This window comes from Podarcis cretensis (assembly GCF_951804945.1).
Source record: "Podarcis cretensis genome assembly, chromosome: 13".
Lineage (NCBI taxonomy): Eukaryota > Metazoa > Chordata > Lepidosauria > Squamata > Lacertidae > Podarcis > Podarcis cretensis.
Genome location: NC_137182.1, coordinates 29,860,405 through 29,888,234, shown reverse-complemented (window position 1 = coordinate 29,888,234; position 27,830 = coordinate 29,860,405). Strand labels below are relative to the sequence as shown.

At 44.1% G+C, this 27,830-nt stretch overlaps 1 protein-coding gene and 1 long non-coding RNA gene across 2 annotated transcripts; both read left to right on the top strand.

Moving 5' to 3' along the window:
- Positions 1–388: 388 nt before the first annotated feature.
- On the top strand, positions 389–19,234 carry LOC307200123 (long-chain fatty acid transport protein 2-like). The gene is made up of 10 exons (XM_079948511.1): positions 389–980; positions 2,938–3,147; positions 3,828–3,986; positions 10,012–10,136; positions 11,637–11,831; positions 13,472–13,562; positions 14,678–14,876; positions 16,172–16,269; positions 17,312–17,442; positions 18,578–19,234. The coding sequence occupies exons 1-10, from the start codon at positions 503–505 to the stop codon at positions 18,752–18,754; spliced, it is 1,863 nt and encodes a 620-aa protein (XP_079804637.1). The 5' UTR covers positions 389–502; the 3' UTR covers positions 18,755–19,234.
- Positions 19,235–21,274: 2,040 nt separating this feature from the next.
- On the top strand, positions 21,275–23,676 carry LOC307200235. The gene is made up of 2 exons (XR_013832348.1): positions 21,275–23,135; positions 23,309–23,676. It is a non-coding gene; the product is annotated as an uncharacterized lncRNA (long non-coding RNA).
- The last annotated feature ends 4,154 nt before the right edge of the window (positions 23,677–27,830 follow it).

Genomic DNA, 27,830 nt, shown 5'->3' with positions numbered 1-27,830 from the left:
CGCCTCTGCCGTATCCAAACAGAAGAGTGTTTTACCATAACTGCACACGTGGGCAGCACCAATGTCCTCATCTAGTGCTATTTTTATAGAAAAAGAGTTGTCAGAACTCTCCCTCGTCCTCTTAGAATGGCAATGGAGCCCACCTGAGAGGTGCTGGAACTGAGATCCGGTGAGTTCCAGCTGAAATAAAGCCCTGCCTTCATCCGAGAGGAAATATAATCACTAATCGTAAGTCAGAGGAGCTGTGTGTGCCACCAACCCTGTGCTGTGAGCCAAAGACAACTCAGTCCATGCAAATTAACTGTCTGCAGACTGACAGTCAAGCGTTCCCTCCTATCAACTTGTGGGAACTGGTGGGAGGGGAGAGTCTAAATTCAATCTCATTTAATGTTCCTCGTTGCTTTTCTGCCTTCCGTTCAGCAGCTCTCAGACAGAGCCTGCAAGAGGCAGTGGGTGCCTGTAGATTCCAGGAGCTTGGGTCTTCTGAAGCCAGACCCCAGCCATGCTTGATGTGAGCGTGGTTGTGTCAGGGATCTTGATCCTTCTCTACCACCTGGGGAAATTTTACAGCCCCTATTTTTGGCAGGACGTGGTCTCCTTCTTTCGCATCCTACATACAGGATATAAATGCCACAGGTGTCTCAGACGCAAACCTCCCATCACCTTACTGGACTTCTTCTTGGCCAAAGTCCAGAAGCACCCAGAGAAGCCCCTGGTCCTCTTTGGAGACGAAACCTATTCCTACCGAGATATCGACAGGCGTAGCAGTCAGCTGGCCAGAGTGCTGCGGGACCACGTGGGGCTGAAAGAAGGGGAAACGGTGGCTGTTTTCCTCAAGAACGTCCCTGCCTATCTCTGGGTCTGGATGGGACTGGAGAAGATTGGTAGTGTCATGGCGTGTATCAACTATAACATCCAAGCCCAGTCTCTCTTGCATGCCCTCAGCTCCTGCAAGGCCAAAGTGCTACTGACAACTCCAGGTGATGGTGACTGTTGGCTAGTGGGAAATAGCGGCACCTCAGGGGGAAATGAAAGCATGTCTGGACTGCACAGTTAGGCCAGTTTGACCACTGCTCTCCTCTGGGCAAGGAATCCTGGCAGCAGCCCCAGACAGCTGCTTTTGAGTGTCATGAAAGGGAGTGAATAGTTAAATTTGTTTAAATCGTATTTCTGCTTCCAGGGAAAGGGGTTTGTGTAGAATATGCTGCCTCGGGTGCCCCAAAAACTTGGCCAGTTTTCAGTGGGGAGCACCATTTGCAGCTCTTCTTCTTGCAGGAACATTTCTTGGGCTGGATCCAGAAGAGATTGCAACTAAGGGCTTGTCCACACTTACCTTTCCTCGGCTCTTTCCAGGCATGGTTGGTGATTTAAAGCTTCTTGTCCGAGTGCCCTTCTTTTTGCTCCAGGGTTTTCTCTGTGAAAACTTGCTCTTCAGTGCTCAATCTGAGCCAACGTCAATCCAGGGGAAATCTGAATTCAGCTTTAAAGAGGAGCAGGTTTTTGCAGGAAAATCTGGGGTGGTGGTGGTGGTGTGTGGCTCAAACACAGAGCCTGTAAAGAGTGAGGCAAAAGGTATATAAAGTGTGTAAGGCCCTTTTATCCTCTCTTTCTTCTCCGCTCTCACTTTTGATGTTGCAGTCCCAGACAAAATGCATGGTTACATTGCTCGATTTTGCAAATTGTGCAAAAAACAAACAAACAAAAAGGCTTGCTAACTTGGGGCTGATCCACACACTCCCATTCCCACCAAGTCTTCCCTGCAAAAACCTGTTCTTTAAAGCTGAATCAGAACAAGCATCAATCAGGGTTTTCTGTGGGTTGATGTTTGCTCCCATGGAGCACTAAAGAGCAGGTTTTCACAGGAAACGCTCTAGAGCAAAATAAATAAATAAATGGGGTGGGGAGGCACCTGGACACAGAGCTTCAGAGCACAGGCCATGGCTGGAAAGAGTGGAGGAAAGGTAAGAGAGGATAAACCTTCAGCTGCTGTTTGCAGAGCTCCCTCTTTTGTGCCAGTTCACTGACTGCCCAGGTGACTAGGGATCCACAGTGGCTTCTCAGCTCCAGTTAGGTACATGGCTATACCTCAGGGCTGGGGGAGCTCTGGCCTACAGATGTTCTGGACTCCAAATCCCATCTGCCCCAGACAGCATGGCCACTGATCAGAGATTATGGAAGCTGTCATGGATGTCGGGAAGGGGTAAGAGGCAAGGAGAAGCAGTTATCCTGTGGATGAACCATAATCCCAAGAGTCCATGTTTTCATTTAACAATAAAAAGTAAGTTTTGAGCATTTGTAGAACCTGAGATATGAGGCCAGGCACTATACAGGCACTATTCTCATTTCTTTTGTGAGAAACTAACGTGCCCCTGCCTTTCAATACAGTTTTCCGCTGAACGGTTACAGAAGTCATTGACATTTAGGAAAGGAGACCTAGCCAAGAAGACAAAGGGCACCTCCAGTCCATCAATATCTGGGGGGAGGGATTCAAGAACATACTGGAACTTTTAAGTTTGCACAGTTAAAGTGGGTTAAAGGGCACTGTTCGCAAAGTGCAACGAATCAACTTTAAAAAAGATTCACGCTTTTTGCAGCTTGGAAAGCGATGGAGAAAAACATTGGAAAGTGTGGAATGAATTAGGGAATGGTTAATGGGAAAATGTTAAAACACGTAACAAGAAAATCAGGATAAATGCAGGAGAACACCATTGAAAACACAACTGGGAAAGCCTGCAAACACCCCATTCCGCTTCTTTTGTGATATTTTTGTGACAATTTTGGGTCACGTCCGGATTTGACGCAATGTGTGTATATACGGTTGCATGCATATTGAACATGCGTAAATGGGGAGTTGCCTGTATTTGAAGATATCCGTGCCTAAGGTTAGGAAGTAAGCGTCAATAAAAAATTCTCACCTCTTTTCATGCTCTCTTGAAGATTTCAAGGATGCAATTGAGGATGTCCTTCCTGCTCTAAAGAATGAAGGTGTCCAAGTTTTCTTCCTGAGCGAAGACTCCCCAACCGAGGGCGTGGAAGCTTTGCTGGGGCAGATCCAATCCAGCTCTGCTGAGCCTGTGCCCATTTCCTTCAGAGCCAACGTAACTGCTCAATCTACATCCCTGTATATTTTCACCTCTGGGACTACAGGTGAGGAGGGAAAAGGTCACAGTGATGGGTGAGGGGGGCAATTATGTCTGGAAATCCCATCTTCCTTCTACCTGCCCTACTTGTGTATGGGGACATTAAGGGAGGGGTAGTGCCTTTGATAAGGGACGCGGGTGGTGCTGTGGGTTAAACCACACAGCCTAGGACTTGCTGATCAGAAGGTCAGCAGTTCGAATCCCCACGATGGGGTGAGCTCCCCTTGCTCAGTCTCAGCTCCTGCCAACCTAGCAGTTTGAAAGCACGTCAAAGTGCAAGTAGATAAATAGGTACTGCTCCGGCGGGAAGGTAAACGGCGTTTCCGTGCGCTGCTCTGGTTCGCCAGAAGCGGCTTAGTCATGCTGGCCACATGACCCGGAAGCTGTATGCCGGCTCCCTCGGCCAATAAAGTGAAATGAGTGCCGCAACCCCAGAGTCGGCCACGACTGGACCTAATGGTCAGGGGTCCCTTTACCTTTACCTTAGTGCCTTTGATGGAGAATCTGTTTGCTCCTTCTGGGGTAGTTTGTCCCACCTTTGGTCCCCATCTTGCACTCAGCTCTCACCTGTGGCTCCTAGAATCTGTCAACATGGGAAGGAATGTATTGGGATCCCAGCATGTTACGCTTTCCCACTGGACGGAGTCATTTGTGGTTGGTAAATGAGCCCTTCTCTTTTTCCTCAAGGGCTACCGAAAGCTGCTATCATTTCCCAGAGGAAGATGCTGATAACATCCAACGTATCAGGCCACCTTGGGGCCCGCCCCAAGGACATCGTCTACATCTCGCTCCCGCTGTACCACTCAGTTGCACTCTTAGTTGGGGTTGGAGGATGCCTGGAAGCTGGTATGTATGGAATGTCCACTCACACGCCTCCTCTGCAAGAGAGTGATAGCCAGAGATGGGTTGATAAGTGCATAGACATATACACATCCATGAGTGCAGATGTACTCTCAGGTTAGACTGAGAGACTGGCCCAAGATCGCCCAGTGATCTTCAGGGCGAGTGGGAACCAGAGCCCTGGTCTCCCGGGTCCTAGTCTGATGCTCTAACCACTACACAACACAACCTCTCTCCACATAGGATCCTTCCTCACCACATATTTGCACTATATACATTGAAAACACCTGCCGCCATTTCATAGAATCATAGAATCATAGAATCATAGAATCATAGAGTTGGAAGAGACCACAAGGGCCATCGAGTCCAACCCCCTGCCAAGCAGGAAACACCATCAGAGCACTCCTGACATATGGTTGTCAAGCCTCTGCTTAAAGACCTCCAAAGAAGGAGACTCCACCACACTCCTTGGCAGCAAATTCCACTGTCGAACAGCTCTTACTGTCAGGAAGTTCTTCCTAATGTTTAGGTGGAATCTTCTTTCTTGTAGTTTGGATCCATTGCTCCGTGTCCGCTTCTCTGGAGCAGCAGAAAACAACCTTTCTCCCTCCTCTATGTGACATCCTTTTATATATTTGAACATGGCTATCATATCACCCATTAACCTCCTCTTCTCCAGGCTGAACATGCCCATCTCCCTTAGCCGTTCCTCATAAGGCATCGTTTCCAGGCCTTTGACCATTTTGGTTGCCCTCCTCTGGACACGTTCCAGTCAGTGTCCTTCTTGAACTGTGGTGCCCAGAACTGGACACAGTACTCCAGGTGAGGTCTGACCAGAGCAGAATACAGTGGCACTATTACTTCCCTTGATCTAGATGCTATACTCCTATTGATGCAGCCCAGAATTGCATTGGCTTTTTTAGCTGCCGCGTCACACTGTTGGCTCATGTCAAGTTTGCGGTCAACCAAGACTCCTAGATTCTTTTCACATGTACTGCTCTCAAGCCAGGTGTCACCCATCTTGTATTTGTGCCTCTCATTTTTTATTTTTTTTTGCCCAAGTGCAATACTTTACATTTCTCCCTGTTAAAATTATCTTGTTTGTTTTGGCCCAGTTCTCTAATCTGTCAAGGTCGTTTTGAAGTGTGATCCTGTCCTCTGGGGTGTTAGCCACCCCTCCCAGTTTGGTGTCATCTGCAAATTTGATCAGGATGCCCTTGAGTCCATCATCCAAGTCGTTGATAAAGATGTTGAATAAGACCGGGCCCAAGACAGAACCCTGGGGCACCCCACTAGTCACTCTTCTCCAGGATGAAGAGGAACCATTGATGAGCACCCTTTGGATTCGGTCAGTCAGCCAGTTACAAATCCACTGAGTGGTAGCATAGTTAAGTCCAAATTTTACCAGCTTCTTTACAAGAATATCACGGGGCACCTTGTCAAATGCCTTGCTGAAATCAAGGTAGGCTACATCCACTGCGTTCCCTTCATCTACCAGGCTTGTAATTCTGTCAAAAAACGAGATCAGGTTAGTCTGACATGACTTATTTTTCAGAAATCCATGCTGACTGTAATGGGATAAGGGGTTGCTTGTGCGTAAGCGCTAAAACGCTCCCAGTTTTGTAGTTGGTTTTAAACTCTCCCTAACCGGACAGCCACAAGTGCGTGACTGCCTTAATCACCTGCAGAATCCGTCAGTGGGCGTTTCCTGAATTTCTTCCAACATAAAAGTTCTTTGACAGAAAGTCTCCTCCTTGATTCCCTGCGCGACAGCTTTCTGCGCAGAGTGGGCGTTCCAAGGGGAGGTCCTGAGCTCTCACCACTGGACTCGCTTGAAGCGTCTCGCTCCCGCTGTACCACTCAGTTGCACTCTTAGTTGGGGTTGGAGGATGCCTGGAAGCTGGTATGAATGGAATGTCCACTCACACGCCTCCTCTGCAAGAGAGTGATAGCCAGAGATGGGTTGATAAGTGCATAGACATATACACATCCATGAGTGCAGATGTACTCTCAGGTTAGACTGAGAGACTGGCCCAAGATCGCCCAGTGATCTTCAGGGCGAGTGGGAACCAGAGCCCTGGTCTCCCGGGTCCTAGTCTGATGCTCTAACCACTACACAACACAACCTCTCTCCACATAGGATCCTTCCTCACCACATATTTGCACTATATACATTGAAAACACCTGCCGCCATTTCATAGAATCATAGAATCATAGAATCATAGAATCATAGAGTTGGAAGAGACCACAAGGGCCATCGAGTCCAACCCCCTGCCAAGCAGGAAACACCATCAGAGCACTCCTGACATATGGTTGTCAAGCCTCCCCTCCGACGCTGACTCCTCCTCCCCTCCTTCTTCAGCGGAAGCTCTCCCTCTCCCCCTGCTGGTTCCCTCCTCAGCATCCGAGGGTCTCCCAGCATCCGAGAGCCTCTCCACCACCCTGAGCTCCGATGGCAGTTCCCTGACACTGACTATTGGTGATCACAGTATTCCTTTCTAGGTGCTCACAGACTGTTTGCTTAATGATCTGCTCCAGAATCTTCCCTGGTATTGATGTCAGACTGACTGGGCGGTAATTATTTGGGTCCTCTCTTTCCCCCTTTTTAAAAATAGGGACAACATTTGCCCTCCTCCAGTCTGCCAGGACTTCGCCTGTTCACCAGGAATTCTCAAAGATGACTGCCAGTGGTTCTGAGATCACATCTGCCAGTTCTTTTAATACTCTTGGATGCAGTTCATCTGGCCCTGGAGACTTGAATACATCTAAACTAGCCAAGTATTCTTGTACTATCTCCTTAGTTATTCTGGGCTGTGTTTCCTCTGCTGAATCATTTGCTCCAAATTCTTCAGGTCGGGCATTGTTTTCTTTATCGGAAAAGACTGAGGCAAAGAAGGCATTGAGGAGTTCAGCCCTTTCTGTGTCCCCTGTTTGCATTTCACCATCTTCTCCTCTGAGTGACCCCACTGTTTCTTTGTTCTTCCTTTTGCTACGAACATACCCATAAAAGCCTTTTTTGTTGCTTTTAACCTCTCTAGCAAGCCTGAGTTCATTCTGTGCTTTAGCTTTTCTGACTTTGTGTCTACACGTCCTGGCTATTTGTTTGAATTCCTCTTTGGTGGTTTCCCCCCTTTTCCATTTTTTGTACACATCCTTTTTTAATCTTAACTCAGTTAAAAGTTCTTTAGGTAGCCACCCTGGCTTCTTTAGGCACCTTCCATTTTTCCGTCTCATTGGTATTGCCTGAAGTTGTGCTTTTACTATCTCCCTCTTAACAAACTCCCAGCCATCATGAACTCCCTTTCCTTTTAGTATTACTGTCCATGGGATCTCACCCAGCACTTCCCAAAGTTTTATGAAGTTGGCTTTCTTAAAGTCAAGAAATTGAGTCCTAGTATGCTTGGCTGCTCCTTTCCGCTGTATAGTAAACTTCAGAAGAGCATGATCACTCGCGCCTAATGATCCTTCCACTTCTACCCCACTAACCAGGTCATCAACATTGGTTAGGACCAGATCTAAAATGGCTGTTCCTCTTGTTGTTTCTCCCACTTTCTGGACAACGAAGTTTTCTGCAAGGCTAGTGAGAAATCTGTTTGACCTTATGCTCTTGGCTGAGTTTGACATCCAGCAAATATCCGGGTAATTGAAGCCCCCCATTACTACTATCTCCCTTCCTTTTGCATGCTTGGCCATCTATTCCAGGAAGGCATCATCTATGTCCTCCGTTTGGCTTGGGGATCTATAGTAAACTCCCACAGTGAGGTCCCTGTTATTCTTCTCTCCCTTAATTTTGACCCGAATGCTCTCACTTTGGCTTTGAGGTTCTAAATCTTGGATCTCTTCACAGGTATACACACCCCTGACATATAACACCACTCCTCCTCCTTTCTTGTCTGGTCTGTTTCTCTGAAATAGATTGTATCCCTCCATTATTACATTCCAGTCATGGGACTTATCCCACCAGGTTTCAGTGATGCCTATTATGTCATATTTAGTTTGCTGTACCAAGAGCTCAAGCTCATCTTGTTTATTTCCCATGCTTTGTGCATTAGTGTACAGACATTGAAGTCCATTAATCATTCCCCCGTGTCTCTTATTTAAGGATTTTTTCCTCCCACCACTAGGTCTGCGTGCTGTTTGCTCCATTTGGTCTATGACATTTGGATGATCATCTTCATCAATTGATAGACTCCTACCTTCAGGAGCACTGTCTCCCTCCCCCACATTAGTCAGTTTAAAGCCCTCCTGATGAGGTTTCTGAGATTTTTGGCAAAAACATTCCTCCCAACCGTTGTGAGGTGCAGCCCATCGCTTGCCAGAAGTCCATCTTCAAGAAACTGCAGTCCATGATCTAAGAATCCAAACCGTTCCTGTTTACACCATTTGCGAAGCCAGCTGTTCACTTCCACTATTTTTCTCTCTCTCCCTGGGCCACATCGTTCAACTGGGAGGACAGATGAGATGACAATTTGTGCATTTAATTGCTTCAATTTCCTGCCCAGAGCCTCATAGTCTCTTTTGATCTTCTGGAGGCTATTGCTTGCAGTGTCATTGGTTCCCACATGAACCAAGAGGAAGGGGTATTTGTCAGTGGGTTTTATGATTCCTTGCAGTCGTTCAGTTACATCTTGGATCTTAGCCCCGGGGAGACAGCACACTTCCCAAGACATCTTGTCAGGCCCACAGATCACTGCTTCTGTTCCCCTCAGTAGGGAATCCCCTATCACCACTACACGCCTCCTCTTAGGTCTGGTCGGGGTTCTTCCATGAGCTGTCCGTTCCAAGGTCGCCTGCACATTCCCTGAGGACTGACTTTGCTGCTCGTCTTCATATACCTGATTGACTGTAATGAGGAAGAGATCCTCAAATGGAGTCTGCTCTTCGTCTTCCATGCTAGGGGAGAGGACCTCAAAGCGATTGTGTATTTCTAAACAATCAGAGTGAACCCTGGGCTTCCTACTTCTTTGAGTCACGTTTCTCCATATATCTGGCTCCTGTGTTGGTGAACTAGCCTCCTTCTCAGGGGAGTCCCCTGTCTCCTCCTTGGTGGAGACGGTGTGCTCTGTTGCTTCCAAGAAGAGCTCCAGCTCTCTAATTCTTTGGAGCGTAGCTACACGTTCCTCCAGTTGCTGGACTTTGTCTTTTAAGAGGGCAATCAACATGCAATTGCTGCAGGTAAAGCTGCCTGCAACCTTTGGCAAGATGGCAAACATTGTGCAGGAACTGCAGGCGGCTGCAGCTGTTCCCTCACTCTCCATCTTGAGAACGCGTTGTTGGGGGTGCCTACAGCGCTCCTCCATCATAAGAAGCATGCAGACAGGTCAAATAACTCCCCCCCCCCAAAAAAAACCCTAGGTATCCCCAACAAACGTTTGAGACTAGCTCCCCTAAATCTAAGAGATGGATCAAACCGCTCCCCTGCAAGCTAAATCTAAGAGATGGATCAAACCGCTCCCCTGCAAGCTCTGATAAGCTCCTCCCACAGCTAATCACCTGCCTCAACAGAAACCCTGCCCCCTCTGACCTTTGCACAGGGAGAGCAGCTAATCAGCCACAAGAAACACACACACAAGAAAACCTTTTAATTCTGAACTTTCTTTCATCTACCCATGGGAAGAAGCAGACCAGGAAACCTACATGTGAAAGTCAAACATATTCAGGCTGTGTACATAACATGATTTTAAAGCGCACTGCTCCCCTGCGCCAAAGAATCATGAGAACTGTAGTTCACCCCTGACAGAGCTACAGTTCCCAGCCTCCTTAATGAAATCCTCCAGCCCTGTTTCAGTTGCTGTCTGGCTCAAGAAGCAAGGAGGCTTCTGTATCTGTGAGGGTTCACTGCACATTTAGAGCAAATCCCTTAGCTGCTGCATTTTGCTCCAGCTGAAGTTTCCAAACACTTTCCAGAGGCAGCCCAACATATGACTTACATTGCAATAATATAATGCATGGCACTTAGAACTGCATCTGCCTATACCAATTCTCACAACAAGGCCACACCTAAGCCACTCTCTCTCTTTATTCCCACAAGGGTCTACGTGTGTCTTGAGACCTAAGTTCTCCGTTTCTGAGTTCTGGAAGGACTGCAGACGATATCGTGTTTCCCTGATCCTGTATGTGGGAGAAATGATGCGCTACCTGTGTAATGTGAAAAAGGTAATCGTTGGCGAGAGAGGCCAGTTTTGTTGTTGTGGCAAAAATGTTGCCAAGAATTCAGATGGATTGTCCATTTGGATTCACAGCTGAATCCAAAAATATAGATGGGGGCTGCAGCTAGAGGTCAAAGTCAAGAGCCCCACACAGCCCAGGGAGCTCGCAAATGACCACCTGGAGAGCAGGCATCTTCTTTTCTCATTGTTTTTTTAAAATCCATTTTATTGCCGAGGAACAGCTTGTGAAGCAGGTACACAGTTGCAGGCACTCATTTTATTATTATTATTTAACTTTAAAATATCTTCATCCTTTTCTAGGCAGCAATGCCCCTGGTGAATGCCATCCCATCTCCAAAAAACAAACAAACAAACACCTCAAATGCTCCAGAAGCTGCATCAATTTCCAGGGTAGTTTATGGCCCTGTCAGTTTCTTTTGCTTGGTTTTTAAAAGAAGGCCCATGGGCCCTTGCAGCTACCTGAGAACCAGAATTGGAAACCATGGTTTGGAAACCTTTGGTGACATTGGTTGCCTTCTATCTGTGGCACAGCACGTAAATTGTGAGATTTGTTCCTGCAAGAGCCAGTGAAGGCCGCCAACTTGGGTAGGCAAATTCTGCTGTTGCATTCTCTTGCTGCTTGTTAGCTTCCCACAGGTATCTAACAGATCAAGATAATAATCATCATAATCATAATAATAATTTATTATTTATACCCCGCCCATCTGGCTGGGCCTCCCCAGCCACTCTGGGTGGCTTCCAACAAAATATTAAAATACAGTAGTGCATCAAACATTAAAAGCTTCCCTAAACAGGGCTGCCTTCAGATGTCTTCTAAAAGTCTGGTAGTTGTTGTTCTCTTTGACATCTGGTGGAAGGGCATTCCACAGGGCGGGTGCCACTACCGAGAAGGCCCTCTGCCTGGTTCCCTGTAACTTGGCTTCTCACAGTGAGGGAGCCACCAGAAGGCCCTCGGCGCTGGACCTCAGTGTCCGGATAGAACGATGGGGGTGGAGACGCTCCTTCAGATATACTGGACCGAGGCCGTTTAGGTGTTGTACCAGGTGGGCCACTGCCCTGATTCAAGGCTATTCTTATGGCATACTGTTTAAATAACAGCCCCTCAGCTGCAGTCTGAACCAGGTGAAGTTTCCAAAGAGCCTTCCTAGGAAGCCATTCACAAACCTGACATGTTTGTTATCAGGAGGACAGGAAGCCGGCACTGGTCAGTGTGGCGTCATTGTTAGAGTGTTGGACTATGACCTGGGAGACGGGGGTTCGAATCCTCACTCAGCCATGAAGCTAACTGGGTGATCTTGAGCCAGTCACGATCTCTTAGCCTAACCTATTCCACGGGGTTGTTGTGAAGATTAAATGGGGAGGAAGAGAACCATGTCCATCACCTTGAGATCCTTGGAAGATAAAGGTGGCATAGAAATGTATAATAATAAATATTAGCAAAGTTTATTTAGTTCAGCAGCAACCCCTCTGACATGCTGCTTTGCAGACAGACAGCGACCGAGACCACTGTGTGCGAATGGCAATAGGCAACGGTATGCGTGCGGACGTCTGGGAGGAGTTCCTGCACCGATTTGGATCCATCCAAATCTATGAGATCTATGGAGCGACAGAGGGGCACGTCGGGTTTTTTAACACCACAGGAAAAGTCGGAGCTGTGGGAAGGTCCCACTTCCTCTACAAGGTAATGAGAACTAAACTAGAATATCTCGGCAAACCCATGGCTACCTGAAACGCTGTTTAGATATACATTCTTATCTAGATATACATTCTTATCTAGATCTTATCTAACCCCTGGATGGTTAAGTCCAATCAAAGGTGACTATGGGGTGCAGCACTCACCTCGCTTTCCAGACTGAGGGAGAAGCTGTTTCGGCTGCAGACAGCTTTCCGGGTCATGTGGTCAGCACGACTAAACCACTACTGGCACACAGATGAGTGCCAGTGCACAGGGAAATGCAGTTTACCCTCCCACCACAGTGGTACCTATTTATCTACTCGTACTGCTATGCTTTCAAACTGCTAGGTTGGCAGAAGCTGCGACAGAGCAATGGGAGCTCACCCCTTCGTGCAGATTCAAACTGCCAACTTTCCGATCGCAAGCCCAAGAGGCTCAGTGGCTTAGGCCACAGTGCCACCCACGTCCCTCTCTTGAAATATATGGAGTGGATGTGGCCCAAGTCTTGCTGCACACAATCCAGAACTTGTTATTCCTGCTGCACTCTATTCACAGGGCATGTCAGGACTGACCACCTCTCCTCTCAGACAGCTAGAAAGCAGTAGAGAGAATGCAACATGAAGGTGAAGCAAGATAAAAGCCCACAGCAGGGGAAAGTACAGGGAAAGGTACCAAGAATTTTGTCGACAACCCCCAAGCAAAAATGTAAGACTTGGAAAGATAGTTTGTTGGCATAGTGCAGCCTCCGCAGGTTGCCCACTGCCCAGCTGTTCCTGCTGAGGTTCAAGCCTGATCTCGTCCACTCAACAAATCAGTGGCAAAGAGGGGCATGGCTGCCAAGCCACACTGCCAACAGACAAAGAAGCAGCTCCAGTGGCACCTTGCTGCATTTCCTTACTGTGTGCTGAGAAAGGGAAACCCTTTTCTCAGAACTCCGCAAGGAAGCATGTCTGGTGAGGCATTTGGGCATGTGTATATCTGGATTTGCGCCCATCCACTTTGGGCTTTGCCCCCCAACAACAGCACATCATTAAACTCGAATGAGGCAATGCAGGCAAAAAAGATGTTCTCTGCCCCTGAGCTTCAGCTGCTACCAGGAGTACACTAACCAGTGAGGTAGAGCAGCAATGTTCTGGATTTAGACCAGGGTTGAGGGACCTTTGGCTCTCCAGATGTTGATGAAGTACAACTCCCATCAGCCCTGGCAAGCATGGTCAATGGCCAGGGGTGATGGCTGCAGTTCATTCAGTGACACTTGGAGGACCAAAGGTTCTCAATACCTGGTTTAGATCAAGGAAGCCAGACTCAAATCTCTGCTCAGCTACAAAGATGAGCTTGGCTCAGCTGCTGTTTCTCAGTCCAACCTACCTCGCAGAGACCTTTAGGGCTTCAGGTATTGTTGTGCTTCCTAGATAAGTTCTATGGTTTGTCTTCTATGGTTTTATGTACAATTGTTGTAAACTGATTTATTTTTTTTTAAAAAAAGAATTAGCAGTATATTATTATTATTATTAGTAGTAGTAGTAGTAGTAGTGATAAGCTCCCTGTTCCCTTGGGTCATTCATAAAATATATTCCAGTCCATATGTAGCCTTGAATTTCAGCCTTGTTTGATCATGTTTCCATTTCCTGCTTGTCCCACCTCAGAAACTGGCAAAGTACGAATTCATCAAATATGACGTTGACAAGGATGAGCCTGTGAGAGACAAGAACGGACATTGCATCCCGGTGACCCCAGGTAAGCCAATAAAGTTGGCATTCAGAGAGGAACTGGGCTTTGTATTGTCAGAGTCCTAACTCATAAGAAGGTACTGTTCATGGCCTCTAGACTGTGGAAATTGCTCACATCTCTCCCAGCAAGAAAGATGGCAGAGTCCCTTCTTCACACATAGAACAGAAGAAGAATCATCGAAAGAGGAAGTGTGAGCTACTCCTGCTTTGTGTTAAATGTGAAGAGTCTTCATCCATCCCCTCAGGGGCACCAGAAGGGATGGATGCATCTGTCAGTTTCAACTTCAGTTTCTTATTTCTCCAGTCTTAGGTTGCTTCCTGTTTAATGAGCATTCATCCAGTTTTGTTTGCCGGGAGATTAGATGTCATTGGTTATTTAATTCATCCTGATTTATTTGCAGGGACGTTAGATGACATTGCATCAAAGCAAGCTTAAATCTTCACTTTCTAGTCCATTTCCCCCATTCCATTCCTTTGTGCAAAAAGTTCAATATTTGGGGGAAGAAGGTTTGTTGCACAAGACCTCCTATAATTCCACAGACTGAATTTGTTGGTATGTGATTGAATCCTACCTGAAAATAGGATTCTATATCAGCTAATTTTTATTATATTTTTTTAATATATATATTTTTTAAAAAAATATTTTTTTAAAGCCGCACAAAAATTTGTTTCTTCTATTGTACACATGATCATGTGGGATTTCCCCTAATATTCGCATTTTGGAAAGTAATTTTTTGTAACATAATGAGTTTCTGGCCTGTCTTGAATCTACTGCTCAGGGATTTCACAGGGTGGCCCAACTGAGGCCAGCATCCTGCCAAATCAGTATATTCTGCAGCAATCAGGTGTGGCGATGTGCTTCACCCGATTTAGGGACGAATGCTTGAGGAAACAGTGTCCTAAAGCAGAGTCACTCGCATGTGCTCCCTTGCTGTGCATTCTGACAGCTGCTAGAGATGCCAGCAGTGGCAGATGTCAGTGGCAGCAAGGAGTACGGTAGGAAGGCTGGTCCCCAGTAGCATTGGCTGACTCCCACCGGAAGCACCCAGTCGTCTTGCCCGTGGTTCTTTGTTGGAGGATGAATATTAGTTGATTCAGCTTCATTCCCTTTTCTTTTCCCAGGTGAGACAGGCTTGCTTGTGGCCAAAATCACTGGGCTTGCCCCGTTCTCTGGCTACGCAGGAGACCGACAGAAGTCGGAGAAGAAGATTCTCCGGGATGTTTTCACCAAAGGAGACTGCTACTTCAATAGCGGCGACCTTCTGATGGAAGACCAAGAAGGCTTTCTATATTTCAAGGACCGGGTAGGAGATACTTTCCGGTGAGTCCCGCCACACAGGTTTTGCGGCTTATATTATGACAAATGTAGAACAGGCAGTCAGCACCAGTGTTTCATTAGCATAGGTAGCATTCACAAATGCTGGCAAACACCTAAGAGCTAGTATAGGACAGTGGCTCAGAGTGTCATGAAGCATCTAGTTCAAATCTCACCACTGAGGTGTAATTTGGGTATAATAAGGCTCACTTATCTTATAGATGTTGTTGCAAGGGGGGGATGGGAAACCTGTAATCCTGCAGGGATTGCTGTACTACAGTTCCCATCTTCCCTGACCACTGGCCACGCTGGTTGAGGTTAATGGGAGTTGAAGTCCAGCCAGATCTGGAAGGCCACAGGCTCCCTATTGTCACCGTAAGGATCGCAACAAGATCTTGTAAGTGAAGAACTCTGAATGATTACCGTAAAACCAGTATCCAAATACTAATAAGTAATTTTATCTCATTACTGATAACAAAATATCTAGCCCATCCTTTGTCAATGGTTAGTCACTGCTTCAATGAATATGACTGGATCTACGTACTTTTGCTCTTTCTACTGATCGTTCATTGGTTTTTTTAGATGCTTGTTCATTGTATTTTAGGGTTGGTTGTTTTGATACTGTTGTTAGTCGCCTGGGCTATTCTAAATAAATAGCAGGAAAGGAAGATGCACTTAAATAAGGAAGATCCCAGGGTGCGTTACAAGGCGATAATACAGTAAGGGCCCCTCTAGAACAGTGTTTCTTCATAGATATATTCTGCACAATGCCATTGGTGTAATAATAGCGCATTAGTGGTGGATTTATACTGGACCATCCGCACATCATTTTGCTTTATGAGTTGTTCTGCGATGCTTCCCCGATGTTAATGCATCACCTGGAAGGGATCCAGCAAAAACTGCACTCTGCCAAGCATTTGTGGCATTAAAGGTTACTGGATTAGAAGCAGGAAGCAGCTTTAACAGCTGGGAACAAAGCCCTGTGTCCGCCCTGAAACTTTTGAAGGCACAAACAGTATTGAAAGAGGGAGCATGCATAACTGCCCTGATACCGTCATGAGCACAAAGTATGTATACAGTTAAAAGGGTGTTTGGAGGGCCCCCAAAACAACCACTATATCAAACCAACACAGCACAACTTACGGTATATAAGCAGGCGAGGACGCAGCATTTGAAAACACCAAGGAACCACAAACTGGCCTCCTTTCTTGCGCCAATGACAAAATTCCTGATTATGAATGAAATGAGGGATGTTCAATTTTACCAAACCCATCTGGGAATAATCTGTTTTGTCCATGCAGCTGGAAAGGGGAAAACGTGGCCACTAGAGAAGTGGAGAACATCCTGGCACCACTGAGATTCATCCAGGAAGTCAGTGTCTATGGGGTACCAGTGCCAGGTGGGTCTGAAATTCCATTGGATCAAAACCCGTCTTTCTGCTGTCACATTTAGCATCCAAATATATGGCAAGATTATCCGCTCACCAGCAACAAGGTTCAGTCTCTCATGAACGGCTGCAGCATTGGGTCATTTGGATTCTGTGAACCGATTTGTGAAAGGCTGGTAGGTGGATATCCCCAGACTACTCTTGCAAGATAGTGGTCACACCCACAACATACATTTAAAGAAGCCTATGTTTAAAGAGTCCGTGTGGTGTAGTGGCTAGAATGCTGGACTAGGAGCTGGGAGACCAGGGTTCAAATCCCCACTCAGTCATGAAGCTCACTGAAGTGACCTTGGGCCAGTCTCTCACTCTCAGCCTCACTTACCTCAAAGGGTTGTTGTGAGGATAAAATGGGGAGGAGGTGAAGCTTGTTCACCGCCTTGAGCTTCTTAGAGGAAAGGTGGGATAGAAATGAAACAAACAAAACATTTAACGCACACTTAAAGCACATGGCTTCCTCAAGGAATCCTGGGAAATGCAATCTGTTAGGGCTTCCAGGAATTGTAGTTCCCGGGATTCTTGGGAGGGGGAGGAATCATAGAATCAACAAATTGTAGAGTTGGAAGGGAACACGAGAGTCATCTAGTCCGACCTCCTGCAACGCAGGAAGCTTTTGCCCAACGTGGGGCTCGAACCCACAGCTCTGAGATGAAGAGTCTCATGCTCTACCGAAGTTGTTTTCAATGTACCGTGTGGGGATGTGACAATCTGGAGGCAGTGCTGCATTTCTGTGCTGGTTGTGAAGGAAAGGTCCTTGCTTTCCTCCACAGCTAGCTCAAAAACCAAAGTGGTCAATGTAGAAAATCCAAAATTTTTTTGGAAAAAGGAAAAGATCAGAAGAACAAGAAATTGGATCATTCATATGGCAGGGTAAGCCTGTGTGAATTGGAGTGTTTTTAGCTAGCCAGTCCACAGCTGTTCTAGGTGCATTCATTTACATGTGACATGGCTTTCCACACACACACACCGCCAACCGGTCCCTTCTGGTTTGTTCCAGGCCATGAAGGAAAGACTGGGATGGCTGCAATCTGCCTTAAGAAGGGGCACTCCTTTGATGGGCAGAAGCTGTATGCGCACGCCAAGGATTTCCTGCCAGCCTATGCTATACCTCGCTTCGTTCGCATCCAGGTACGATCCCTTCTTGTCACTTTCCTCCCTGTGCTTGCTGCCTTGAGAAACCCCACAGGTCAGCCTCCTACCCTGGGAATTCTTCCCTTCCCTGCCTCTCACACTTCATCAGCCATCCATCACCTTCTTGCTCAGCTGTTTCTCAATCAATGAAGCACCAGGGGGCAAGACCATGCGGAGAGGAGGCCGGCTGGGTACAATATGTCTTTGTGAGCCTGTGCATGAATGGGCATGTTTGTGAGAGAGTGTGGGGCACGGATTCCTCTATAGTGTCCTTTCCTGACTTTTTGGCTGTTTCCTAATCAGAGGAGCAACAAGGGGAGGGGAAAGGTTGTGTGTGTGTGTTGCATGCATGTGTGAGTGTGAAAGGGTGTAGAATGACCTCATCCATGGCCAGCTCTGCATGCACACGCACACGCGCGCACACACACACACACAGCCAAGAGAATGAGAGCCTCCAGCTGAAAAAGCGTTCCCTGCCTATAGACAAGCACTGACCCAGGGCAGGCCAAGTCAGAAGACATAGTCTCATCCGGACTTTCTTTCGTGCCACACTTTCCAAGTACAGGTCTGTGCTTTAAAACTCTGCGTCCAATAAGTTTTTTGGTTTTTTGTTTATTTTCTCTGGGGGCTCCCCCCTGCCAGGAAAACCTGTATTTTACCGCTGAATCAGAGAAAACATTAATCCATGGAAACAGGGGTGCTAATTTGAATAAAATATGGGGGGCAGGAATTGTATGAGAGGGAAGGACGTTGGCCCCTAGGAGTTGGCTCCTATGCATGGAAGCCCCGATTGTCATTTCCTCCAAGCTTTCCCAGGGAAAGTGCCAGGATAAAAACAACAACAACACTCAAAGACAGACAGCACAAAAGGAAGTCTGGATGAGCCCTGAGTCATAGATCCATGTTGTTTGGCCTTCAGCAACCGGGTGTAAATGAACAGAATGAAATCCACTCTCGTTATCTCTAATGTGATGCTTAGGATGCCAGCTCCCCATGCAGAGCTCAGAGCCTGTTCTGGTACATCTGTCTGCCACTGCTCAAAACACTGACTCCCTTGGCCTGCTCCAGGAATGTCTTGGAGCCGGGTGTCGTTGGTTGTTCTCTACTCACTGCACTGCTCTTTCCCATGCAGGACACCCTGGAGATTACGGGCACTTTCAAGCAGATCAAAAGCCAGTTGGTAAAGGAAGGATTTGACCCTGCTGTCATCAGTGACCCCCTCTTCTTCCTCGATGACTCTGAAGAATGTTACATGCCCTTGACTCCACAGATCTTCAGCACCATTGCAGAGAGGAAGCTGAGGCTGTGAAAAGGAGCAATTGTCTCTTTAACTGTCCTAGTGGCAACCTAGGAACAACTATAGTGTTGAGCTACTTGGCTTCTGCCTGGGAAAGGGGGGGGGGAATAATCTATTGCCACGGCAGAGCTTTCCAAACTTTTCATGTTGGTCACACACTTTTGAGACACGCATCATTTCATGACACAGTAATTTAGTTCTACTAGCAAACCAGAGGTTAGCGAGGGGAGCATTCACGTGACATACCTACACACTGCAGCCGTCACACAAATGTGTCACGACACATGGTTTGGAAAGCTCTGTGCCATGGTTCTCAAAGTGGGCAGTTAGCCACCCCGGGTTGTGGTGAAGGGATTACACAAGTGGGGGTGGCCCTGGAGGTGTAAATGACTATTGGATTTTGAACAAATATGGGGAAAAAAATTCCCCAAAATTTTACTAGTTTTCCACATTTATGACAAATATAACATATAAAACAAAACACATTACAATACTAAAAAAGGAAAAAAACATATTCTTTCTTATTTTCATTTTCATTTCCATAGTTAAGTGATTTCCTCAAATCCTCCCTAACTGAATTTCATTATATAACCTTGTAACAGTTCTCCCAAACATCTTTCTAGATAATTAGTTCCTTCAATTGACTATATTCAACTCTTTTCTTATTGTCTTAAATCCATATTAATATACCACATTCTTATTGTTATCTTATTTTTTTTTAATATAATATTTATTAAAGTTTCCAATTATAAAGACATAAACACAAACCCACATGAAAAACATACACACACAAACAAAACAGGTATAATTCCAATCCCTTTCTTTCTTAAACCTTATTTCCCCGACCTCCTCTCACCTCCCCATTCTGTATTATAATTTCATTTTTGTCCGCTCAACAAATACTTACTTAAAATCTTATATCTTATAAAAAACCCAAATTTAAGTTAATTTTAAACCTTTTTCCTAAAGTCGACCCAAATCTCCCTTCCGCGATTTTCCCACCTTCCCCATGAAAGTTACAAAAAATAAACATATGAACAAGATCTAAACAAATTATATTTTAACACCCTTTGGATTCCCATATCCCCCCATCCCTTTCCCGATTGTGGTCCCTAAACCAATGTCCATCAGTACATCTGTTCTAGCCTGTGTCCCAAACGCCTGAGGCTTTTAGCCCTCTCTTAGTTTCTCTCTGCCGGTCTTTTTGACAGTCCTTTGTTTTCAACATCGACTCTCGAAGAAGCCCTGTCACCATAATGTCCATTTTTCTTACCAGCAGGCCTCTGTATTTAGAAGTGGAGCTCAAGTTCTGTTTCTGTTTCTTAAATCCTTTGAATCTATATGGCCCTAGAGCTCCAATTTCCATCTTGAACAAATTTATGCTACCAGGCCTCTGGTCAAACTTAATCTTCTGCAGCCTTGTGGCTTCACCTTCAGTTTCCGGCGAATCCTCATGTGTCTCTTGGGATTTGTATAAGTTCATTTCCTCAGCTGTAGCTGCCTCTATTCCACCTTCCAAGACTTTTGGTTCAGAGACAAAAACTTGTATCAAGTCTCTTCCTGTTCCCATAAGATTGTTGACAGTATCATTCAATGCTGTTTTTGTTGTTGCTAAGATATCACTCTGGTCGTGGAGCTTTCCCAGGAGATAAAAAGTCCTATTCAGCTCATCAAGTATTTTTCCACTTAGAGCCATTTCTTGCAGTATCACAAAAGTCCCCTCTAGGGGGACTCTGTTTACTTAGTATCTTTCCAATTTCACTCCAATAGTCCAAATGTAACTTATTTTCCTTTACTCCTGACGATTTGTATCCAAATTTAAAAGAAAATCTAGCCAGCAGAGTCACCAGAAACAGCGTTTCCTTTTATTTCCCAACTTTGACAGCTAGTTTGACAGCTGTCAAAGTCTGTATTTTTTCAGCAGGCTCCCACACAGATCACTCCCGGGTCCCGGGGGGGTTGTACTTTAGCCTAAGCCAGTTCTTATCCTCCAGCAAAATCAATTGTACAGTCCAATCGCGAAAATATTAATTTTTCTTCCAAAAAGGAAAAGATGTTTCTCCCGACTTTAGTTATCCGGTCTTTGCTTTCAAATATCTACAAGGTGGGGGGGGGACAGACTTCCTTTTTACCCCTCCCCCGTTCGTATCGAATTTAAAAAGTAATTTTCTTTAAAATCCGATTTCCGTATTACTCATGGGTTGTTACTTTTAGTCCGAATGTTTGAAGGAAAAAGTCAGCTCTCTCCATCCATGGCATGCAGCTTCACTCAGCAGGGGAAGCAGAAGACTCTCAGCACCGCGCCGCTCCCCGTCCCCCGTTCCACAGCCTTTAAAAAGGCTCCTTTAAGGGTCGGGGGGGCGCTGATGGTGCCCGCCGAGTCACCACGTCCACAGGCAACCACACCTGTGGTTTTTAAGGGTCCCCGCGTCGCCGGCGCGGTAGAACCCGATCCCTACTGAGCCGATTCCCTCCGGAGATCGGAGGGAATCCGCCATTAGATGTTGGCGCTAACCCGGAAGTCCTCCACATTCTTATTGTTATCTTAGGCCTGTTTAGTACTTTCAAGAACCTTCTCAATTATCTTTTATTACAATATCATAGTCTTTAACTTTCATCCAGTATTCTTGGTATTCCTCTTTCTGTTCACGAATTCTTCCAGTCAGGTCAGCCAGCTCCAGAAACTCCAACATCTTCATCTGCCATTCTTCTACCGTTGGTTTTTCTTGAGATTTCCAATTTTCTGCTAATAGCAGTCTTGCCGCTGTAGTGGCATACAAAAATGACCTAACATCTTTTTTGGGCAATTCCAATCCTATTATTCCAAGTAAAAAGGCTTCTGGTTTCTTTACAAATGTATATTTCAACATTTTAACTCATTATAAATCTTTTCCCAGAAGTCCTTAACCTTAGGACACGTCCATCACATATGGTAACAGGTATGATAAATCTTTGCTAGTTTTACCAGGTTTAAGTACCACCTATACATCATTTTCATAATATTTTCTTTTAGTACCGTACATGCCGTGAACTTAACCCCTTTCTTCCACAACCTTTCCCAATCTTCCAACATTATATTGTATCCCACGTCTCTTGCCCAATCTATCATAACAGATTTGACTTGTTCATCCTTTGTATGCCAATCCAACAGCAAATTATACATTTTAGATAGATTTTTTAACATCCGTATCTAACAACTCTGTTTCCAATTTGGTTTTTTCCGTTGCAAAACCATTTTTCTTATCAAGCTTATACAACTCATTGATCTGGTAATATTGTAACCAACCATCCAGTTTATCTTTAATTTGATCAAATATTTTCAATTTAAATCCTTCATTATCTTCCAACAATAAATCAGCATATTTCAACCATTTAGTCTCCATATTTAGTTTTTTCTGGGCCTTAGCTTCCATTGGTGAAAGCTACCTGGGTGTTTTCCTTCTAAGAGATCTTTGTATCTTATCCAAACATTATATAGAGATTTTCTAACTACATGATTTTTAAAACCTTTGTGGGCCTTTATCTTGTCGTACCATAGATATGCATGCCAACCAAATACATTGTCAAATCCCTCCAGAATCAACACATCAACATTGTCTAATTGAATCCATTCCTTTATCCAGCAGAAAGCTCCAGCTTCAAAATATATCTTCAGGTCTGGCAGGGATAATCCCCTTCTTTCTTTAGTATCTGTTAGTAACTTACCAGTATATTTAATTCCGGGTTTACCCCCCTGCCAGATAAATTTAGACAATGCTTTCTGCCATTCTTTAAAACACTTAACATTATCAATAATTGGTATGGCTTGAAATAAGAACAACATATTTGGAAATACATTCAGCTTTACCACTGAAATTAATTGTTGCCGTTTTGAAATTTATTGCGTTATTATCTTCCTTAGTGGGTGGTGCAGACTGCTATTCTGAATAATGCTTTTTATAAATTAGAAGGCCATGGGGATGAGTTTATGGAACCAAGGGGGCTGTGGCCCAAAAAGGTTTGGGAGCCCCTGATCTAGTGTTTATTTCTTATCTGCTAATTCCAGGGTGTGAGCATGCATATATATGTATATGCTTTTGAGTGCATAGGGATTTAAAAACAAAACAGCACCTTTTCCTTTAATGTCCTCAATCGGGCAATACCTTTATTAGGGCCAAGCAACATGCCACTAAAGAGTTGCAGGCTTTGGAGTGCTGCAGAACTCTTGGTCAAGCAAGATATCATACAAAGCAAGTCACGGGGTGGGGAGTGAGGACAAACAAAGAAGTAAAATATAGGCTTGAGGTTGCAGTCATGTGGTCAGTTTCTAGATTTAGGGTGCGCACAAATTACCACTTTAGAGCACAGTGAAGTCCCATTTCACAACTCCCTCCCCTCCAGGTGTTCACATCCAGTGGCATAGCATGGGGTTGCAGGGGGGCCGGCCGCACCGGGCACAACATCTGGGGGCGCGCGCTCGCACTCGCAGCTCTCTGCCCCTACCTGGCTCACTCAGGGTTAGGGGGCGCAAATTACTTGCCTTGCCCCGGGTGCTGACAACCCACGCTACGCCACTGTTCACATCAGCACAAATTCTTTAGTGTCAGATTTGTTTCTGCTTGTATACACACTTTGTGCAGTGTACTAACAGCACACTGTCTTCTGACTAATAACGTATTAATGCTTCCCTTATGAAATGCTGCATTTTGAGGCACAACCCCCTGCAACCAGACTGCAGTTTAAGTTACTAATGCATACACTATCATAGAATGCCATGTTTCTTTGTAGGAATGGTGCTACATTTAAATTGGTACAATGTAGTATTAAGAGCTTCACAATCATGGATCATGCATGCTGAAGTGCAACATTACATGCTGATGATCGCAATTGTATGCATATGTAAATCTAAATATTACATACACATTAAATGTAAAACTCCAGAGGGAGATAAGAAAGTTTGAATTCTGTTTCTTCTTATTTGAATCGATTTCCCTTTTCTTTACAAGTGAAACTGTGGAAATATATTTTGTTAGGCGTTCATCTTTTTTCTTTTCTTTTCAAAAATCATAATCAATCACTGGGGGAGCAGGACTTTTGATTGTGGAATGACTTCCTGATGTCCTAATAATAATAATAATAATAATAATAATAATGTCTCACCCATAAATTGCATCCCATGAGGCATCCCAAAGTGATTTACAATGTAATAAAAACATACATAAAATAATGTAAATATAAAATATTGTGGGGGTTTTTTTGGGTGTGGGTGTGGGTGTGGGTGTGTGGATAGATAGATAAATAATTAGGTAAGCTGAAAATTTAAAACAGCAATAGGACATACATAACATACCAATTATATCCAATACAGATACCAACATTGACAAATACCCTAATTTAGAAGACTTGTTGAAAGAAGAACATCTTTGGCTGGTGCCGAGAAAACAACAGTGATGGTGCCTCTCTTAGGTTTAACGTTTAATGTTCCAAGGAGTAAATGCTCCAATGGCAAAGGCTCAATTCTGATATTGTGCAGAAAGATCAGACAGTGCTGCAGGATAACCTCTCCCGCAGAATGCAGTGATTTTGGTTCGGCGTGTAGAGAAGTGAGACAATCCTTTAGGTGCACCAATCCCCTCATCCACAATGGGAAAATATTATACCTTTCCAAGACCCCTGTGGGAATCCCTTGTTTATTATTCCTCAGACTATAGTTCTTCAGAACAAAACTGTTTCCCCAGGAAATCAACATACCCTATTGAGTATAAATATAAATATCTCCTAAAGTCCAACTATACCTGGAGGATTTTTGATCTGCCCGAAAACATGCTCTGACCATAACACCGTGAAGATGGAAATGAACCAAACAACAGCTGGCACCTTCAGATGGAGAATGAATGACACCCTATTCAGAGACAAAGAATTCTGTAAAAAGGCCCAAAAAACATTGAGAGACTATTTTGAGATCAACCTGAAGACCAACATTGAAAAAAGAGTAATCTGGGACGCAAGTAAAGCCGTTATGAGAGGGTTCTTGATACAACAAAATGCAATAAAAAAGAGAAGCCAGAACGCGAAAAAGGATAAGATTTTGGAAAAGATAAAAGAAGGAGAAAAGAAATTAAGATTAAAACCAAAGTCTCAGGAGATCTTGAGAGAAATTAAATTATATCAGGTCCAGTATATGGAATTGATGAACCAAGAAATAGAATGGAAAATTAAACAAATGAGACAGAAGACCTTTGAATCCGCCGATAAATGTGGTAAATTTCTGGCTTGGCAATTGAAGAAGAGACAAAAATTGAATACAGTGACAAATCTGGAAGTGGATGGAAAGAACATTTATAACCCAACTGAAATCAGAAGTTGCTTCCAGAGATACTTTAAACAATTGTATGCACAAGGGCCACAAAAAGACTCTGATATAGAACAATTTTTGGAGAAAAATGGATTGAAGGAAATTTCAAGTGAGGGTAAAGTACTTCTGAATCAGAAAATAACTGAACAAGAAATAGAGAGTGCCATTCAAAGTATGCAACTGGGCAAATCTCCGGGCCCTGAATGACTGACTTCCAAATATTATAAAGCTTTAAAGGAATGGATATTACAACCTTTGAAGGAAGTCTGTAACGAAATTCTTGAGGGGAAAAAGGCACCTGAAACGTGGAAAGAGGCCTACATCACGCTTATACCGAAGACAGAGACTGAGAAGACCCAACTTAAGAACTACCGCCCAATTTCTTTACTAAATGTGGATTACAAAATCTTTGCTGACATTTTAGCTAGAAGATTGAAAAAAGTATTGATGGGGGAGATTCATAGTGACCAAGCAGGCTTTCTCCCGAGAAGACATTTATCAGATAATGTAAGGAATATTAAAGACATTTTGGAGATGTTAGAAGTGAATATAAACACAAAAGCTGTTTTGATATTTGTGGACGCGGAGAAAGCCTTTGACAATATTTCTTGGACCTTTATGAAGAAGAATCTCCAGGGCATGGGGGTAGGCCAAGGGTTTGAAAACGGTATAGGCGCAATATATTCTGAACAAAGGGCTAAACTTATAGTGAACAATGTGATCACGGAAGAACTTAAAATTGAGAAAGGGACACGTCAGGGGTGCCCAATCTCCCCGTTACTCTTTATTTCGGTCCTGGAGGTTTTGTTAAACATGATAAGAAAGGACCAGCTGGTTAAAGGGGTTCAGGTTGGAGCGAAACAATATAAATTGAGAGCTTTTGCAGATGATTTGGTACTTACATTACAAGAGCCAGAATCTAGTACTAAAAGAGTTTTGGAACTGATGCAAGAATTTGGCCAAATGGCAGGGTTTAAATTGAATAAGTTAAAAACTAAGGTATTAGAGAAAAACTTAACAGCTATTGAGAAAGAGAAGTTTCAGAATGAGACAGGTTTAACTGTGGTCAAGAGTGTAAAATATTTGGGGATCAATATGACAACTAAAAATATGAATTTATTTAAAGATAATTATGAGAAATGTTGGAAACAAGTGAAAAAAGACTTAGAAATCTGGTCAAATTTGAAGCTTTCCTTGTCTGGTCAAATAGCAGTTATAAAGATGAATGTATTGCCTAGAATGTTGTTTTTGTTTCAAACTTTGCAAATTGTGGACAAGATGGACTGTTTCAAGGGTTGGCAGCAAGATATCTCTAAATTTATCTGGCAGGGCAAAAAGCCCAGGATAAAATTTAAGATTTTAACTGACGCAAAGGAAAGAGGGGGATTTGCCCTGCCAGATTTGAAACTTTATTATGAATCAGCAGCTTTCTGCTGGCTAAAGGACTGGCTGCTTCTCGAGAACACAGACATTTTGGATTTGGAAGGATTTAACAATTTCTTTGGGTGGCATGCATATTTGTGGTATGACAAGGTTAAAGTTCATAAAGGTTTTAAAAACCATATTGTCAGGAAAGCATTGTATAAGGTCTGGATTAAATACAAAGACTTGCTGGAGAACAAAACTCCAAGGTGGCTGTCACCAATGGAGGCAAAAGCTTTGAAAAAACTTAATATGGAGGCTAAATGGCCAAAATATTGTGAAATTTTAGAACAGGAGGGCGATAAGTGGAAATTGCAGAGTTTTGAGAACCTAAAAGATAAAGTGCGAATCTGGCTTCATTATTATCAAATATTGGAGGTCTATAAGTTGGACAGGAAAATTGGCTTTCAGGTGGAAAAATCAAAACTGGAAACAGAGTTGCTAGAATCCAAAACTAAGAATTTGTCAAAAATGTATAACTTGCTGTTGAAATTGAATACACAGGACGAAACAGTTAAATCAGCTATGATTAAGTGGGCACAAGATATTGGTCATAACATTATGTTTGCTGACTGGGAAAGGTTGTGGACCACCGGTATGAAATTCACGGCATGTAATGCCTTGAGAGAGAATATTATGAAAATGATCTATAGGTGGTACATGACCCCAGTCAAGCTTGCAAAAATTTACCACTTATCAGATAACAAATGTTGGAAATGTAAAGAAAATGAAGGTACATTTTTTCACCTCTGGTGGACATGCCCAAGGATTAAGGCTTTCTGGGAAATGATATATAATGAAATGAAAAAAGTATTTAAATATACTTTCCTGAAGAAACCAGAGGCCTTTCTCCTGGGTATGGTAAGCCATGTGGTGTTAAAGAAGGATAGAACTTTTTTTATGTATGCTACTACAGCAGCAAGGATTCTTATCGCAAAGTATTGGAAGACACCAGATCTACCCACTCTGGAAGAATGGCAGGTGAAGATGACAGAATACATGGGACTGGCAGAGATGACTGGGAGAATCCGAGACCAGGACAAAGAGAAGATTGGAAGAAGTTCAAAGACTATCTTAATAAACATTACAAAATTAATGAAGGCTAAAAAGATATGGGTTTAAAAATTAGTGGTTTGCAGGGGCGTTGATTAAGGAAAAAGAATAGAATTAACAAAAACTATGGGAAATATGGAAATGGATTTGCTGACAAGATAAATGAGATTAGAATACAGAAGGGGGAGGTGTGAGGAGGTCGGCGAAATTAGGTTTAGAAAATAAGGTTTGAATGTATACTTGTTTTTGATTTGTCTGTTTGTTGGTTTATGTTTTTAC

What these genes read in the sequence shown, in the direction of transcription:
- LOC307200123 (XM_079948511.1), top strand. Translation starts at nt 503, where the DNA reads ATGCTTGATGTGAGCGTGGTTGTGTCAGGGATCTTGATCCTTCTCTAC. An exon ending in TGGAGGATGCCTGGAAGCTG is followed by an intron (nt 3,987 to 10,011) that starts GTATGTATGGAA and finishes TATTCCCACAAG; the next exon opens with GGTCTACGTGTGTCTTGAGA. An exon ending in GGTCCCACTTCCTCTACAAG is followed by an intron (nt 11,832 to 13,471) that starts GTAATGAGAACT and finishes GTCCCACCTCAG; the next exon opens with AAACTGGCAAAGTACGAATT.